We start from the raw sequence: 17,486 nt of genomic DNA on the forward strand, positions 1-17,486 counted from the left end.
GGGAAAATAAACAGCAAGAGTTGTGTTGACTAAATTTGGAAGAATATATAATTCATGATGACGGAAAGCGTAAAGGGAAATAAAGGTTTTGGCTTTTTTATTATGGGTGCGTTTGAAAAATAACATATTTCATATATTTTTAAACTATATAAATTTATTAAAATAAGATTAAAAATTTATTTTATATCAAAAAATTTATTGAATAAAGTTAGTAAGAGTTTGTAAACTATATGCCATGTGATATACACTCTGTTCTCCACGTTAATTTTGATAAACCCGTGAAGAAATAAGTATGGTTTGTGAATAATTAAAGTTACTACTTAGTACTAATGTTAATTATGGTAGTGCATGTGGGAGGGCATGGTTCTCTATTTGGACAAAAAAGCCACATGAGGAATGAAGCTATAGAAAGGGGATGATGATGGGATATGAATGATTGGGCAGTGTGGGGTAAAGAATTTATGTGCAGACAGAGAATTCCAGTGAAGAAAGGGCCACATGTCATATCATGGTCATTCTTGCACACTGCACCAAGTTATTGTTGGGAAATAATCCCTGCTCTATCTTATTTTCTTTGTTCTATTTACTTATTTAAAAAATGAATTTTTAAAATATGTATAAATTAAGAAAATGAAAATTTACTTTTTTATTGATTGACTATTTTTATAAATATTTTGATTTAACAATAAGATTCGTGTCAAAGCATAACAAAAAAGTTTCAAAAATCAATCAGTTCATTCAACTAATGAAAATAGTAATCCAAAGTTGATTAATAGCATCGAAATTAAACTAACATTAATTAAATATATACCTTTAACATTATATAATTTATAAAAAATTTATATGATGTCATGGAATCATTAAAATTTAAAATTTTTGAAAAAAAATATTGTGAATAACTAATTCAAACCACTTTGGCATCAATTTTTACTTGGTTTTAGTTTATTTTTTATTAACTAATATATAAATCATTAATTAAATATTTAATATAATAAGTATTTTTACTGTAATTTATGAAAATTTAAATTAATAATTTATTTTTTATTTAAAAAAGTTATATTTTTATTTTAATGAAATCTTTGGTAGAAGTTTCACAGTATAGATCCGAAGCGGATCTTCTGCAGTTCAAAATTAGATTGTAAAGTGTGAAGTTATGATCTGACGGTGATTAGATATTCTTAACAACTATAAAAATATAATTTGAGAAGTATGAAAGGTGAGATTGAGAACTGCACATGATGAAGTTTGTTCTTGAACTCTAGAGGATCTGATCCCATTTGACCATATTTTGCCTGTTAAGCTTGATGGGCCTTCTGCAACTTTGTTGTTTAGGGGCTTTTCGAATAACTTTCTTTCGTTGACCAAGAAAAAAAATAAAATAATAACTTTCTTCCACTGACAAAAAAAAAAACAGAAAAACAAAAAAGCTTTCTTTCCTTAACAAAAGAAAACAACAAATTTCTTATTTTATGGGCCGGTTTAATTTAAAGTTAAAAAGTTAACTCTTATACTTTTTAATAATAAAAAGTATAATCCAACAAAATGTATAACTTATATTGATTTATTTATTTTTTTAACATGTGTCTAAAAGCTCATAATATATATAGTATTTTTTTATTGATAATTTCATAATATCACTTAATTTAATACATTAATAATATTAAATACTACAACTTTCAATAAATATTTAATATTTATTAAATTTTTATCATATATTCTAAATTTATATTAAAAAATTATTAATCTATAAACGTATCTCAATCATATTTCCTCAAAATCAATTTTACCAATTTTATTTAGCTTTAAACAATAAAAGTAAGAATACCCATTAGGAACAATAATTGTTTTCCCTTTAAGGAGGTTAAAATATATTAATAAGGCTGTTATAATTATAAATCATGTTAACAAGTATAATAACATATTGGTTTTGCCTTCCTCCTAAAAGTTATAAATATGTTTCTTCTTTTTTTAAAGGTGATCAACGATACAAAGTTTTATGGATTTAGACAGCACTTTGAAGAATTTATAAAGAAGTTATAAAAATGCCTTTAGGTTCAATAAATTATTTTTAGTGTATTTCAAAAAATATATAATTAAATTTATGATATAAGCCTTTACGAAAAAATTAAATAAATGTTTAATTAAATTGCATCTTAAATGCACTATGTAATGAGACTTGAACCTTCAAAAGTGGCGCTCGTGATCAGTGTTAGATTTAAAAAAAAAACAATCCTTACAATTATGTAGGCACGACAAAGCAAGTCAACCCATGTTTTTGCCAAGCAATTATGCTTGTGTATAGAAAAGAAAATATCAACTAATTTATAAAAAAAAATTCAACTTCTCCCCACTTTTAATTAAGTTAGTAAGTTGACTTGTTTAAAAATTAAAAATTTCAAAAATATTTAAAGTAAATTTAAAATAATATATTATATATAATATTAAACTCTAACCTAAATAAATAATCAATTGCATTGATATTCATTTGTTTTCCTTAATATTTACTGAACTTGCGTATACAAATATTAGTATATCTAAAAAAATAATTTATTTTATTTTTATCATTAAAATTTAAAAATGCTTTAAACCCTCAACTCATTATGCTAAAATTAGCAGCCACCCTTACAATTATGTATAGTTTGACTAAAATATCTTTTGTGGAATACTTGAGAATGGTCGAATAATGCAGTCAAATGGAATACCTGTTTTAATGAAAAGTTATTTTGTGTTTTGAATTTATAAAAAATCAAAAGACAAACAAGCAATGCTCGTATAAAATAAAATGAGAAAACTCATGTGCTACATACGTATACGTCTAAATTAATAAAAATGTACCTAGCATGCATATGAAAGTCTAAAAAAATATATAAAATAAAGTCTTCATTTTAAAAACACAAAAATAATTCATTAAGTTTCAAGAACAAAGTTGCATTTTTTTTTTAAATAACTGAATAATTTTATAATAATATATTTATGAATACGAAAATATACAAAACTTTTAATAGCGGGTTCTAAATCATTTTCATGAAGAAAATTATACACATAGAATTAAATATAAAAAATTTTATAAATTTTTTTAATAAGAAGAATAATTGTTATATGAATTAGAATGTTAAATTCTAGAAATAGCAATTATTTTACCAAACAAACCTTATATATATATATATATAAAATGATGTATGTTTTAATTCTATTATTGTTATAATTTAAAGATAAAGATTATGCACTCTTTATTTATTAAGTATGATATACTATTTTCTTTAAAAATAGATCTATCAAACCATTTAATCTTAAATGTGTGAGTGTATTTTGAAATGCGTGACTTGTGCATTTAAAGATACTTATTCACCTTTATATATTAAATTTGATATTTTTTTTTTTTCTCATAAAGTCATATCATACTCTCTCTTTACAAAAACCGTGCCTTTTCTTTTTATGGTGTAACACGTGTTATGAATTTTCATAATAAAACAAATTACGAAACTCTTTTTTCAGTGAAGCCACATTCAATTCCAAACTTTAATGCTCACAATTTTCGCTAGCCAAAATCATCATATTATATATTAAATTTCAAAAATTGTTTTTTAAAATAATCAACTTATTAACCAAATTCTTTCAAAAACTTTCCCTCCTTCCACATCTGGACCGAGAAAATATAAAGATAAATAAAGGAGCAAATGCATTTATTACAAGATATACCCCAATGGAATTAATTAATCAAGGCATTAAATTTACATACCATAAATATATATTTGCTATTTTTAAAAAAAAATAATTATCATCAAATATTATGCTGATGTGATTATCATAACGTTTTATCTCCCCTCCCCAAGTAAGACATCGCGCATCACCAAAATTTTTGTTCATGTTGGAAAAGACGCAAAAAGAGACTGAAAAGGTGCAATGTAGTATCTTCCAATCCAAAGGTCCAAAACCCTCTTAACCTTCTATCCTCTCATCTGAGTCGCCAACTTAAACCCTTGTCTCATGCAGCATATATACATTGCCTATATAAATACTTTGTCTTTTGTTCATCTCTGTTTTATTCATAATTCTTTGTTCTTCTTACACATCTATCTTTCTCTTGTGCTGTCCCTATCTGGACAATCGACCTAGGCAATGGTAATGCATAACCTCATCAATTGCAATGTCATTTTAACTTTTTGTCTTTAATTTTCCTTCTTGTGACAATTGTTGGGTTTGCCTCTTAGGAATGCATGTCTGTGCCATCATGGCTGGAACAATTACTCTCTATCACTACTTTCTTCACAGAATGCCAAGTCCACTTTGAGGAACCCAAAAACGAATGTAACATGTACTGTCTCGACTGTAGTGACAAGGCATTATGCTTAAATTGTGTATCATCCGATCATAAGGATCATCGACCAATTCAAGTGGGTGTTTGATTTGGTTCCATATAACAGCAATTTTTTTTTTTGGAAAAGTCCTTGTATTATTTTATTTATTATATAATTTTTAATATTCTAGTTATATGAAAAAAAGGGATCCTGATAAGTGTAATGCAATGCAGATAAGGAGGTCATCGTATCATGATGTTGTGAGGGAAATGGATATTCAGGATGATTTGGACATTAGAGGGATTCAGACCTATGTGATTAACAGCTTTAGAGTTTTTTTTCTGAACAAGAGGGATTTTGACCATCCTAAGACCAACAGAGCTGGTAGAAGTTACAAACATAACTCCCATTGTGAGATATGCGAAAGAAATCTCATTGACCCTTGTCGTTTTTGTTCTTTGGGATGCAAGGTAATTGGTCTCTCTCTCACTCACTCACACACACGTATATATATATAATTCCCTTTTCATTCATGATTTTTTTGTTCGTTTTGGTTAAATAATACTTAGGGAAAGGCATGAATAGGAATATCTTTATTCTTATATTGCATTTTTCTGTTGTGCATTGCCTAGAGTGTCATAGCTAGCTCTTTATAACAAGATCGCGTACGAGTTTGTTTAATAATTTTAAATTTTATTGTAATTAATATTAAAATTTTAATCATAAATTCTACATTTAAACGTGTGCTACTGTAGAAGGAACTGATTTGGGTATAAAAGAAATAGATCCCTAGCTACCCAATATGTCATTATGCTGAAAAAGAAAACAACTGTCTCTAATTGAACTTTTAATTGAATTAGTTAAAAAAAACGATTAAACAACAAAATTCTTGTTAATTTTTTAACGATATTTTGTATTTTAATTAGAAATGTTTAAGTAGTACATACTTTAGAACCTTTCAATTACTTAGTGTTGTTATTTTTATTATTTTAAATAATGCTACATTGTATGTCTTCAATAATGTATAGTATGCATGGATGAGGAATGAGAATGGAAGTTGTGTACTAAGCACAGAGGAGGGAGAGGAAGAGAAAAGAAAGAAAAAAGAAGAAGAAACGATTAGAAGATTGTCGTCTAAAAAAGAAGAGAAAAAATCATATGAAGCAAATCGTAAACGATTATGCCAAAGAAAGCTTTATCCAAATAATCCTCAGCCAACTCCAGAATCTTGCTCAAATTCAGCGAGAAGAAAAGGAATAGCTCGTAGAGCACCTTTTTATTAATTAAGGTCCTAAATCAAAGTACTAAAAGAAGTATTTTGTAGGATTAGTTCTTCTTGCACAATCCACGTATGGGTTGAATATCGATTCTAAAGCCAAAGGATTATTTTATTAATTAAGAGGAAAAGGTCATAAAAAGTGTTTGGTTTACTTTCTAACATCGATTGACTTCGATAGAAGAATGCTTTTCTCTGCATTTGATTAATTAAATCAATGTTAATTTGAAACATGTGCTAGGCATAAACATTTTCTCTGTATATTCATTTATACACACACGTGACAGTTAAGCAATTTAATGCTTAAAATCATTCCTTTCTTGTAATTGGTAATTAAATTTTATATATATATATTATTTTGGAGTAGGATCATTTCACGTAAATTTAAAAATTCTTATATTTGATCTAAGTTTTTTATTTAATTTATATTTAATGAATTATAATTTATTATTTTATTAATTATTAGATATAAATTAAATAAAAAATTTAAATAAAATATAAGAATATTTAAATTTATACTAGCGTAAAAAAATTCTTCTCCAATTATTTTTATAAAAATAATAATATATTAATATAAGTAATTTATGTAAATATTTGAACAAATTTTATATTAACCGTCAAATGCTTAATACAACCTTTCTCTTCTATTTGAGTTTAGGTCAATTATAAAATTATAGACAAAGTTTTAAATTTTTTCATAATAACTAAAAATTTAAAAAAAATAAATTCACGACGTCAATTATAGAAATTATTTTCTGTTCTTGGCGAAGAAGAATTAGATGATCATTGGTTGCGGATACTTCATTCCTGCAATTTTTAGTATTATTATTTTTCTATTCTAAATTTTTTGTATAATTACTCGTTTATTTTTATTTTTTGATTTTTTAACTTTTCATATTATCTCTTTAAAACTTAACATTTACGAGCTAAGCTGATAAATTAAATGATATATCAATTCCTATTTATTGTCAAATATTTATTATCATATTTAAAATGTGAAAATAGGTAAATTTTAGAATAGAATGTTATACTACTTATTTTACACCGATATTTAAAAATATATTTGTATCCATCTTGGTATCCACTTACTAAAAATTTTGATCATAATCTTCATTCTTGTTGTATATCTATATTTCTATATTCATACCTCCATTATTCACATTTTTTAAATGAAATATAAGTTTTCCCAACATTTTTTAAACAAATAAAACATAAATGTCAACAGTAAATAAAGATTATTTTAAAAAATACTTCAAAATAAATATGCAATTACAAATAAATTTATGATATATTTATTTATATATTAATGTGAGTAAATAAAAATAAATATTCATATTCATCAAATTTTGTAAATATTTATCATTCTCCAAATTTTATATTTTTTGAAGTTACGACGTATTAATAACCTTAATTATATTCATAACTAATTTAGTCAACAAAATAATATGTGCATCAACATAATACGTAATATATATTAATTATATTTAAACTAATTATATTTATCTGATTACATTCTATAGTATTTTAAAATTATTTTTTCTTCCCATCCAAATATATAGGTTTTAAAATACTGTATTTAAACACAACTTTAAGCTTTATTATGTATATATTGGTAAGTATTTGACCAGATAAGTCATTGGTTAGTTTAGTCATGTCAATAACAAATTCAAACAACGCATATTTTAGTAAGCTATTAAAATTGGAGGTGATGAATTAATGAGATCATTAGGAAACATGTTGACTAATTACAAATTTTACCATTTAAGAGATCAACGGTCTGAAAATTGAAGCATAAAAGGAAAGTTACCCAAAACAATCCAACGCGAAGGTCTTTAATTACTCAAATAGCATTCGAGGAGTGCCTTTCTATCTAACGTACGCATCTTCTTCCCACATGGGTCTGAACTTTGCGACTATATCCACATGCTACTGTGTCATTTTTTCAAGTTTCCAGATTCATAATCATAAAGGTTGAGAGGGCATCAGAAACTCTTATTCCTACAAGAAAGGAGGAAAAAGGTACAAAGTAATAGCAACAAACTTCAATTATCTAGCACATTCACTCTCTACACTACTACTCATGCTATTATTATTATTATTATCAAAATCAAAATATGAGTACAAGGGTACTCAGTTCAATACAAAGAAGATTTTATTTGTTTATTTATTTATTTGTATTTTTGTTAAGATCCTGATTCATATATAGCTAACTGGTCACGCTGTGTATTTTCATTGATGCATTGCTAGTGAATTATTCCTCAATGATTACTGGATCAAATGAGAGGCAAGGTACTTCACAAACTGAAGGATTGATGAATAATGGTCCTGAACAAGGAGAAGATTTGAAGCCAAAGCAGATGATGGAGGAGGTAGAAGAGTGCAAAACCCCAACTTGGTCAGGGAACCAGATACCCACCATGTTGAAGTGCCCACCAGCACCAAGAAAGATTAGATACCCACTTTCAGCAATTTCATCACAGAGGATGATGAGAAGATCCTTAACAATTGATGATGATGAGTTGAGCTTCTTTGAAGAGACAAGGCCAGGGGATGTAGAGCTCTTCTTCCAATCCATGTGTGAGATTGATGGGACTAACAAGAGATGCAAAAGTGTATGAAATTAATTCTTATTACTTTTAAATTTGCTCCATAATTGTGTGTGAATACTGAGTAGCCTCACATGACTTAGCTTAATCATTTCCAATAATATTAGGGTTTTAGTGGTTGGTTCTCTATGAGAAGGACTGTCGTTCATGTAATTAAGATTAACTTTCATATAAACAGATGAAAACAATATGGATGCCAACAATTGTTTTTTTTTTTTTTTACAATTTTACAATACATGAAACTTATTATCATGGATATTTTAATAGCATGTTTAATTCAGCTTAAATTTAAAGAAATTAGCGCCTTTTTCATACACTACATGGTATTATTAAATTAACAGTTTTTAATAATAAAAAAGGTATATTATATGAATTTTTTAAAATTAATGAATTTTAAAAATAAATATTTTATTATATTATTAAATTTAATTTAATTTAATTTTAAAAATAACATTTTTATTATTAAAACATAAATTATAAAAAATTTAAATTTAAATTGATTAAAATTTTAATAATTTTCTAAAAAGGAAAGATAAATTAATTTAATATAATGTAGTCATGATTTAAATTTTAAATCAAACTAATCCTATTAATAACATCAACAACAACACTAATTGAACCAAATACAAATAAACTAAAAAATAAATGCTAATTACAAGAAAAGATACATGATATATTAAAAAAAAAATATTATTATTTAAAATAAGTCTTAAAATTTTTATTTAATAATGATGACTTAAATTTAAAATATTAAGATAGATAATCGCTTAATTTTCTTAGACGCTCTTTTATAAAATAAAATAAAAAGCAATTATTTTATCAAAATAAATTAATCAAACATACATTAACCATGTCCCATTTTTAAACATAAAAGACCAAATTAAGTGGCAATGTCAAAGATGTTCCCATCACAAAAAAAAAAAAAACACTAATATAGTGGTAACTATGCATATGTTCTTGATACTTAAAACGACTATTCATTATATGAATTTGTACTTCCATAACTTGAGAGAGAGGGAGAGAGAGAGAGAGAGAGAGAGAGGTTCTAAGGTCGCAAGGATACTCTTTCAACGACCTCAAATTGGATCTTAGAAGCACCTCTTGCATTTAGCATCGCTTTAAATTATATTTCGAAATATGCTAAGTGAAATAGAATGGAACAGGGTTAATAAATAGAAGAAAATAAAGTTATTGTTTTTATCGTTTGAATATTTCTATGATAAAATGAAATAGAATGTATTGATATTTATCATACTTTATTTTATTTCATCGTATTTTAAACAACCAAGTAAAATTTAATATGATTACAGTTCATTCTATTTTATCTATCTTTTGTCATTAATTCAAGCACAGTTTTAATACATTCAGTCACAATTTATTCAAATGATAAAGTTTGGGGATTTTGTTTTTAATTTCTCTCCCTCCTTTAACTCTCAAAATGTCATAAAAGTACTTGATAAACGGATAGGTCATGTACCCCAAATATCCATCAAAATAGGAAAAATGAATTTGATAAAAACAAAATGTCAAGTAGATGAGCGAGTATTATTTTGTTTCAACTTAAACTCTGATACTTGAGACTTACAAAACAACATAAAGCGTCAAAACAATTACGTAAAAGACGAAGAGGGAGGAACCTGAGAAGCCCGCTTCCCTCCTAGTCCAAGAATCACGCTTATTCAGCCAATAGGATATAAACATTTGAGGGGCCAATCTTTATCTTTCAAAATTTAATCATGACTTAAATTTTATATTTAACCCAAAACTTTAAGCATTAAATTATATCTTCATTATTTATGTATCATTCAATTTCTCAATTTGTATTTAATATGAGACTATTTTTACTTACACTTCCTATCTCAAAAATATCCCTTCAAACGAGTCCCTTTCATACTTGTTCAAACGAATACTTATAAAAATAAAATTAATTTATAAAAAAATTGATTTATGTTATCTTCATATTTATTTATTTATGAATGTTCATTAAAAAGTATATCTTAACTATGTGAACGACATGCTAGACTTTTTAGTGACACAAACTGCGTGTCACATTCTGCAGTCTCACTCCAGAAGTTACCATTCACTTTTAACCCCACGTATCTACTTGATTTGTGGGCACTTGACACATATTCTCCCACACGTCAATATCTAGTACCACAAGCCTTGAGGCTTTGCATGTTATAAAGAGACATTCCCTTAACCATCATCGATTATTTTCCGTTTCTAGACGTTGAGGGAAGAAATAGCTAATGGCTCCAAAACGTGGTCAGAAAGTGGTGGTCAGATCCACCAGGAAAGTGGTGCAAGAAACCATGCAGGTTTCGGTTGTAAGTAGCAGCAAAAGATCAACCCGAGGAAACAGAGATCTTCATATAGGTGAAGAGCACGTAAGGATCATTACCGTTGAGGAAGTAACTCCACAAGCCCAAGAGGGTACAAGTACCACCACTATCACTACTGAAGACAAAACAAAGCAAGAAAATACTTCAAGTGATCAAGTCCAACATGAAACAGACGAACAGAGGAGACACACTCCAATGGGTGCTCAGACAGAGGAACCAAAAGAGCCATCCGCAAAAAAAGAGCAGGAGAAGGCTAATACCCAGGAAGGAAATGATGGTAAAGAGAAAAGGAGGAGGAAGAAAAGGGTGAAGAGAAACGGTGAAGGGTATCAGAGATACGTGTATAGGGTATTGAAGCAAGTGCACCCTGAAATGGGAATTTCTTCTCAGGCCATGACTGTTTTGAATAATTTAATGAATGACATGTTTGAGAGGCTAGCAGATGAGGCTGCTAAGCTGAAGAGTTACGAAGGACATATGACACTGTCGTCAAGAGAGATACAAGGAGCAGTGAAGCTGGTTTTGCCCGGGGACCTTGGGAAACATGCCATTGCTGAAGGAGCCAAGGCTGTGGCCAACTGTATATCCCACGATGCGTGACATTGGCTCAAGTCTTTAGGTTTCCACTATGTTTCAACTATCGTATTGTAACTTGGAAGGTTGCTGCCACAGCTGCGCGCTGTGCAGGTACCTGTGTTTATTTCGTTTTTGCTTTCTTTTTGGACAAAAAATGCAGACAAATGGAATGGTTGCCATTTGTGGAAGCTGTGTCACAGGTGTAGGGTACAGATAACTAATTGCCGCCTATAATGGGAGTTGCTACTTTTTTAACTGAATATTTTGGTCGGTCATTAAAAGTTTGCATTGAAAAACTTTCCAATTTCTTAAAAACATTACAAAAGTGTAAGAAATATTGAAAAAAAAAATGCCAATTTTGTGCCAAAACAAAATAGCGTCAATCAGTTACCGGGAAAAAAGGTATTTTCCGGATAGGACATGACCGAAAAGTAGAATCGTTGAGTCAATTGTCACGTAATAGTGTAATACGCCGAAAACAGAAAATGTAAATTACAAGACAACCGATTTGATTTGATTTGATCTTATATAATAAAAAAGGGAATCTTTTTTTTTTCCGAAGCAAAAGGAAATCTCAAACACCCAAATCAAAGAAAATAACTTTTATTGATTTCAGAGTCATGGCCTAAAATAAAAGCCATCAGGTTTCCCATGGTGCACTCGACATAAATACAGCAATCACGGCAAAAATAGGGGGAAATTTTTTAAGTGTGTACCGGGAAACGTCCAGGTGATAGAACTTGTTAGGATCTGTATTTTTCTAAGTGTGACCCTTTAATGTCAAAATTATTGTATAGAATAGGCACGTATCACTTCCACCACCGGTGCTTGACACATTGGACACTTTCTTCTACTTTGGAGCAAATCATTGGCACATTTTGAACATGTGCACATGTGCCCACATCTACAAGACAAGTACAACATGATATAAGTGATTACCATCAGGTACAGACAAAATTTCTAACTTGTCAAATTGATGCTGAATAGTACCTGTACAACAAAGAATCAATATTGCTTTCGTAGCATATACAACAAAGCCCTTTCCTCACACATTCCCATTTAGATTTATCGTCTGGTGAAACATGGTCATCTATTCCTGTGATGAATTTAACTTGGTCATCTAAGACTATCAATATGGAAAAATTATCCTTCTTACAAATTTACGTTACGGGTAAGGTAGAAAGACTGGAAAAAGGGATATGTAATGCAAAGGGGACAAAAAAAAAAAAAAGAATCTGACCTGATGAACCAGTTGAGCGATTTAGGGCTGCAGAGACTTCTTGTCTTATTGAGCGTTGTAACTCAAGTTGCATATCCATGCAGGCCTCCAATGTTCTCTGCATATTATTCATCCTTTGCTGTAGCCTCACCATGTCAATCCTCAAGTCATTAACAACATCCCACTCCTGCCCAAAAAAAAAAAACAATCAGAAAATTACTAAAATAATAATACAATTACAAGGTGGAAAAAGTTGGCAATTGAAGTCAAGACTATGGAGTACATCAGCTAAAGAAAAGCAGTTATGTCCTGCAAATGAACGCACAATTCCTAGGCGCTGATTATTTATGTCGTTCTGTGACCAATTTTCATGACGTGAGTGCCGATCCCATAAAGGCTGAGGAGGAGGGGTTGGTGGCAGGGGTAGGTCAAGTGAACTAGTAACAGTACCCTCGGGACCAACAATTGGATCCCTACTCTGTTGCCCCAAGTTTGGTTCCCCCAAGGGAGTAGAAGGGTTTGTTTCCTGCAGCCCCCATTCAACGTGAGCCTGACCTTGCCTTTCAACATATGACTGTATCAACTGATCAAGACTTTCACGAAAACTGCTGCGAAGGAGGTTTGAGACACTTCTCCTGCAAAAAGAAAATTTCGATAAATTACCATTTTCACTTTCAAAGAGATTTGCTGAAACTCCTGGTCATATCAACATACCTACTTAGCAGTTCCCTGAGTTCAACACTGTATACATTGTCATCTGCTGGAAAATAAAATCCATGAATTCTACCAACTGGAGCTACTTCGTTATCAGAAGGTCCTCCTAACCAAATTTCCACAGCCTCTTGAAAGCTACCATCCTCTTGCCACACTTCAGGGACTTCCTGCTCTTGCATACGAGAAATTTCTCCATCTTCACTTCCCAAGATGTTTTGGGGCCATTCATTAGACGCACTACTGAGCTGATTATCATCCACACTTTGCTGGGTGCTATTTCTCCATTCAACGTTAGTTTGATGCCAATCTCTTCCGTTATTTTCATTAACAACTTCTTCCTGTTGCTCTCCTTCCAGAGGAACAGATTCAATTGAATCTACATCATCAACAATATTTCCATATACACGATCATTGTGATTTGATAAATTGCTCCTATCATCACCCTGCTGAGATTGCTCAGTATGTACCTCACATAGTTCTTGCATATTGCCATGCTCCATATCTTCAATTTGCAAGCTTTGTTGGGTATGGTCATTAGGAGTATCTTCTGTTGGCATTATATCAACATTTTGTCCAGTGCCATCTCTTCTTTCACCTCTGATACTAGAAGATGATTCCCAATCTCTAGTTTCTACATAAACAGTAGAGCCTTGCCAATCTAAATTCTCGAAAGTGGTTCCCTGTGAATAAATTTGTTCACCTGTTATCCCAAGTCTGTCATTTCCCGTGTTATTCGGTTCAGATTGTTCAGAATGTACAGTTGGAACAGCTTGTGAACTGCTAGCTCCAGTTTGTTCCATTGAATTAAGATCAATATCACCGTCAGATGAGGTATCAGATAGATTGCTGGTTGCTTGACTGCAACCCAAATTGTCTTTTTTAAAAAAGAATCCTTCCCTGTTCAGAAAACAAGTTAACGTCATTGGCACAAAGCAGATACATAAAAACAATTTTACATGAAGGAAGAGGAAAAGACTGGTAGCTTTAAGCAACAAAGAACATTTCTAACTCATTTGCTTTAAGGGTAAATAAGGTAGAGAAGATTGATTATTAACAAATAACAATTTGAACTCATTTGACATAACATCTATTTCAAAATGATACTCAAGCTCCGGTTCCCTTAAACCACGGTGGGTCTGTCATTTTCTAACAAAATATACATTATAAAAAATATAGTTCATAACATTCTGTCATGATTTACTTTTTGACTAAGACTAAACTTTTCTTTTGGCGAACTTAAAAAATACATGGAAACATATGGAACTTTCATCAACATAATGACCAAAGCTATATGAAATAAACCACAAAAAGTGTAAGGAAGTAGTAAAAGACACAAAATAAATGTGCCCTTAATCTTCTTAGTGAAAAGATTCACCTTCTTCATTTCAAATTACTGTCTTGTTTAGAAATTTGCAATTTCTGTTAATATATATTAGATAATACTCCCAGTATTCCTGATTTACTGTCTTGTTTAGCAGAAACAATCTTATAATAACAGAAGTTTATCTTTTGTTATGTCAAATTCTATTGACCACATGTGAACGAATAGAGTAGATATGTGTACCAATCTGCTCTTGTATGTTTAGGTTGGAAAGAGTAAAGGATATATATCCAAGAATAAACTTATTAGACATTCAGAAGATGGAAAAAATAGCAGAATCTCATTACACATCAGCTATATGGATCCGAAATAGAAAAGGAATTCAACAAAAGATGTTTGACCAATTTAAGGGCAAAACAATTAAACAAGAAAAATAGGAAAGAGAAACAGAGAGTCTCAAATAGAAAAGTTGAGAGAAAGAAAAAAATCCAAAAGACCTCAGATAAAAATTAAATTTAGTTTCTTTTCAACTTAATTGCAATATGAACTGTATACCTTAGACCTGATACAGTCTGCTTTTGTCTCAATAAGCCTAATTCACTTTCTGCAATGGAAGCTGACCTGTTGTTACCAACCGATCTATCATTTCTCAAGAACCTGCCTCTAAGCAAGGCCTGAAAATATTATAATAAACAATCATCAATTGCAAGAGCAAAGGTCAATTTAAATCAAGTCCTATATTTCAAATTCTTAGTTCAAAGGTATTCAAATTTATAGTAATTTTTCGTCTCTTCTTCCCTAGGTTGTCTAAATTATTCGCATTCTAGATTCTTGGAATTTTTCTATTCTATAATGCATACTACAGTTCTACGTTCATTGTGTCTCTGATGAAACTATTATACTTATAGTTCCCATACAAATTGAGCATAAAAATAAACCAATGCGTTGACTTAAGGGTACCTTCTAATACTCTAAAGTAAAGAAAATATTTTTAGTTAAATGGAAAAAAGGTCCAGTGTCCATACATTATACATTTACAGGACTGGAAAAGTAAGGAACTAATACCTAAAAGATATCAACCATTTAGTGGACAGACCTGAATGCGATTGCGGTGGGGGAAATGAGATACGGCTCGATGGTCCAACAACTCTTGAACTTCTCTATGCCTTTCCATCTCAGCCTTCTTAAGCATGTCAAGCAGCACCTGTCGGCCACGTAATTTACGGATTCCCCTCCGTGTATGCTCAGTTTGACCCTCATTCTGATTAACGACAAATCCATCACGAACACATTCAATTTGGGCACCACTTTCAGAAGATTGTTCTTCTCTATTTTCGCCAAAAGACACACCTCTCTGCTGGCTACTCATCTGAACCCACTCCCTTATGATACTCACCCTTTCCTGCTCAGTTTCCCCAAGCCATTCTCCCCTTGAACCGTTATTTTCTCGGGAAACATTTGATGCATGATCCGTCGAACCATTATTCATCCATTCCCTAAAAATTTGTCTGACTCTTTCCCTCTCAACTTCCCCAAAATCGGAGGAGTTTTCACGGCTAGAATTGTTTAATTCCTCCTGTTCATCATTGAACTCATTCTGACTTTGTGACCACGTTTCAGAATCATTCTCACCCAAAACTGCATCTTCTATCATATGTCCTTCTCTCTGAGGGCTATCTGCCATATTTTCCTGTGCGAGGTCTGCAACCGACCCATCACCCCTTTGTTGAAGTAATACTTCCCCAGGTCTTCCTTGAACTTGTCTCACTACCTGCTCATCTTCAATCTCTCGCCACATTTGCAAGAGCGAAGACGATCGGGTGCTTCCTCTCCCTCCATCTTCTTGCCTCCCAGATGATTGAGAATGGGATTCCCTTAGGAAAGTAGTTTCAAGCACAGTCACATTATGCAGACCAGCAACAGCCATTTCTGATTAGTTTTATAACAACACACAGATCTTCTTCAATCCATCTGACTCAAATGCACTAAAATTTGCAAATCAGCTGGGGAAATCAAAGACACTCAAAAACAAGTCATTTGACTATACCATGGATTTGAATCACGTTTCCCATTTCCATTGCTCTCCCTGCTATCATCATCGTCAATGTCAGGCCCATATCAAGCAAAATAATTACAAAGTTGAAATTTCACAAATTCTGCAATAGAATATGTTACTGCTAAGTGCTAACAATACTAACTCTGCCAAAAACAAAACAATAATAATAAATAAATAGATCAATTTATTCAATTTTTATTCTCTAAAAAATAGCATTTTAAATTTTCCATAATTAAATGACCAAGCCAAGATGAGTTTTTAATTTCTATATCTGAATCAGAAACCGGCTAAGCTAAAATTCTAAAAGAATGAGAATCTCAAATTTTCAAGAAAAAGCAAAGTAGCATTGCAGATCATTCAATTTTCCGACACAAAAGAAAAAAAAAATAAAACAGAAATTTGAATCAGCAAAAACACAGCATTTGAGTATTGGAAGCAAATTCAACACTGAACGTACCAGTGAAGTTATGCCTCCGACTTCGAAGTAAACAAAAAGAAACCCTATCTCTGAATAAAAATCAGAGAGAGAGAACCAAAATGGAAGACACAATTGAGTGAAACAGAGAAAAGAGCAGCGAATTTAGAAAGAATGATAAATGCGGACACGTCATCAGCGGCTGCGAGACTTTTCCTAATTAGAAAAACGTCTAATTTTTTTTTTTTCTTTTTGTTTTTTCAAAGCAGATATCATTCCAGTGACACGTGGCGGTCTCTCTTTTGTTCCGGCCATTTGACGAAACGTTCCAAATCTTAAATCGAACGTGAAGTTTGAAAGAAGCCAAATCAACGGAATTTCAACGACGTCGTTGCTGGTTAATATGCATTCTAAAATGGGGAAGGTGATGCTGATTCGCCTATGAAAAACTAAATTAGCTCTTCATTTTAACGCATAAGAAAAAAAAAAGGTTATAATTTATTTTTCAATAGGTAAAACCTCAACACAACAAGATCTTATTGCTTTTATGGTTAAAACGTCACAAATACAAGTAACTACTAACGACTATAGATATGTAAATAATATATCTTTAATTTATTAACGGAATAAAATAAAATACTTTCATCCTTGTAATAAAGTAGG

At 30.6% G+C, this 17,486-nt stretch overlaps 2 protein-coding genes across 5 annotated transcripts; one reads left to right on the forward strand and one right to left on the reverse strand.

The window, feature by feature from the left end:
- Window positions 1-10,411: 10,411 nt before the first annotated feature.
- On the forward strand, window positions 10,412-11,358 carry LOC113856302 (histone H2B 1-like). The gene has a single exon (XM_027488073.1). It carries the CDS (start codon window positions 10,430-10,432, stop codon window positions 11,120-11,122), a length of 693 nt encoding a protein of 230 aa, XP_027343874.1. The 5' UTR covers window positions 10,412-10,429; the 3' UTR covers window positions 11,123-11,358.
- Window positions 11,359-11,687: 329 nt separating this feature from the next.
- LOC113854697 lies at window positions 11,688-17,017 on the reverse strand. 4 transcript variants are annotated; one of them, XM_027485856.1, is made up of 8 exons: window positions 16,866-17,006; window positions 15,449-16,441; window positions 14,908-15,026; window positions 13,032-13,928; window positions 12,643-12,952; window positions 12,339-12,504; window positions 12,089-12,194; window positions 11,688-12,002 (listed from the first exon to the last, which is right to left on the reverse strand). In XM_027485856.1, exons 2-8 carry the CDS (start codon window positions 16,277-16,279, stop codon window positions 11,885-11,887), a joined length of 2,547 nt encoding a protein of 848 aa, XP_027341657.1. In that variant the 5' UTR covers window positions 16,280-16,441; window positions 16,866-17,006; the 3' UTR covers window positions 11,688-11,884. The 4 variants fall into 4 exon arrangements, with proteins under 4 accessions (XP_027341657.1, XP_027341654.1, XP_027341655.1 ...); XM_027485853.1 differs by having other exon boundaries at window positions 11,689-12,002; window positions 12,601-12,952; window positions 16,866-17,017; XM_027485854.1 differs by having other exon boundaries at window positions 11,689-12,002; window positions 12,601-12,952; window positions 15,449-16,438; window positions 16,866-16,990.
- Between the last annotated feature and the right edge of the window lie 469 nt (window positions 17,018-17,486).

This window comes from Abrus precatorius, unplaced genomic scaffold (assembly GCF_003935025.1).
Source record: "Abrus precatorius isolate BTA unplaced genomic scaffold, Abrus_2018 Scaffold11, whole genome shotgun sequence".
In the NCBI taxonomy this organism is placed as follows: Eukaryota; Viridiplantae; Streptophyta; class Magnoliopsida; order Fabales; family Fabaceae; genus Abrus; species Abrus precatorius.

Coding starts and splice junctions, on each gene's coding strand:
- LOC113856302 (XM_027488073.1), top strand. CDS start 10,430: ATGGCTCCAAAACGTGGTCAGAAAGTGGTGGTCAGATCCACCAGGAAA.
- LOC113854697 (XM_027485853.1), bottom strand. CDS start 16,279: ATGGCTGTTGCTGGTCTGCATAATGTGACTGTGCTTGAAACTACTTTC. Junction 15,027..15,448: donor CCCACCGCAATCGCATTCAG/GTCTGTCCACTA, acceptor TAATATTTTCAG/GCCTTGCTTAGAGGCAGGTT. Junction 12,953..13,031: donor CTCAGGGAACTGCTAAGTAG/GTATGTTGATAT, acceptor TTCTTTTTGCAG/GAGAAGTGTCTCAAACCTCC.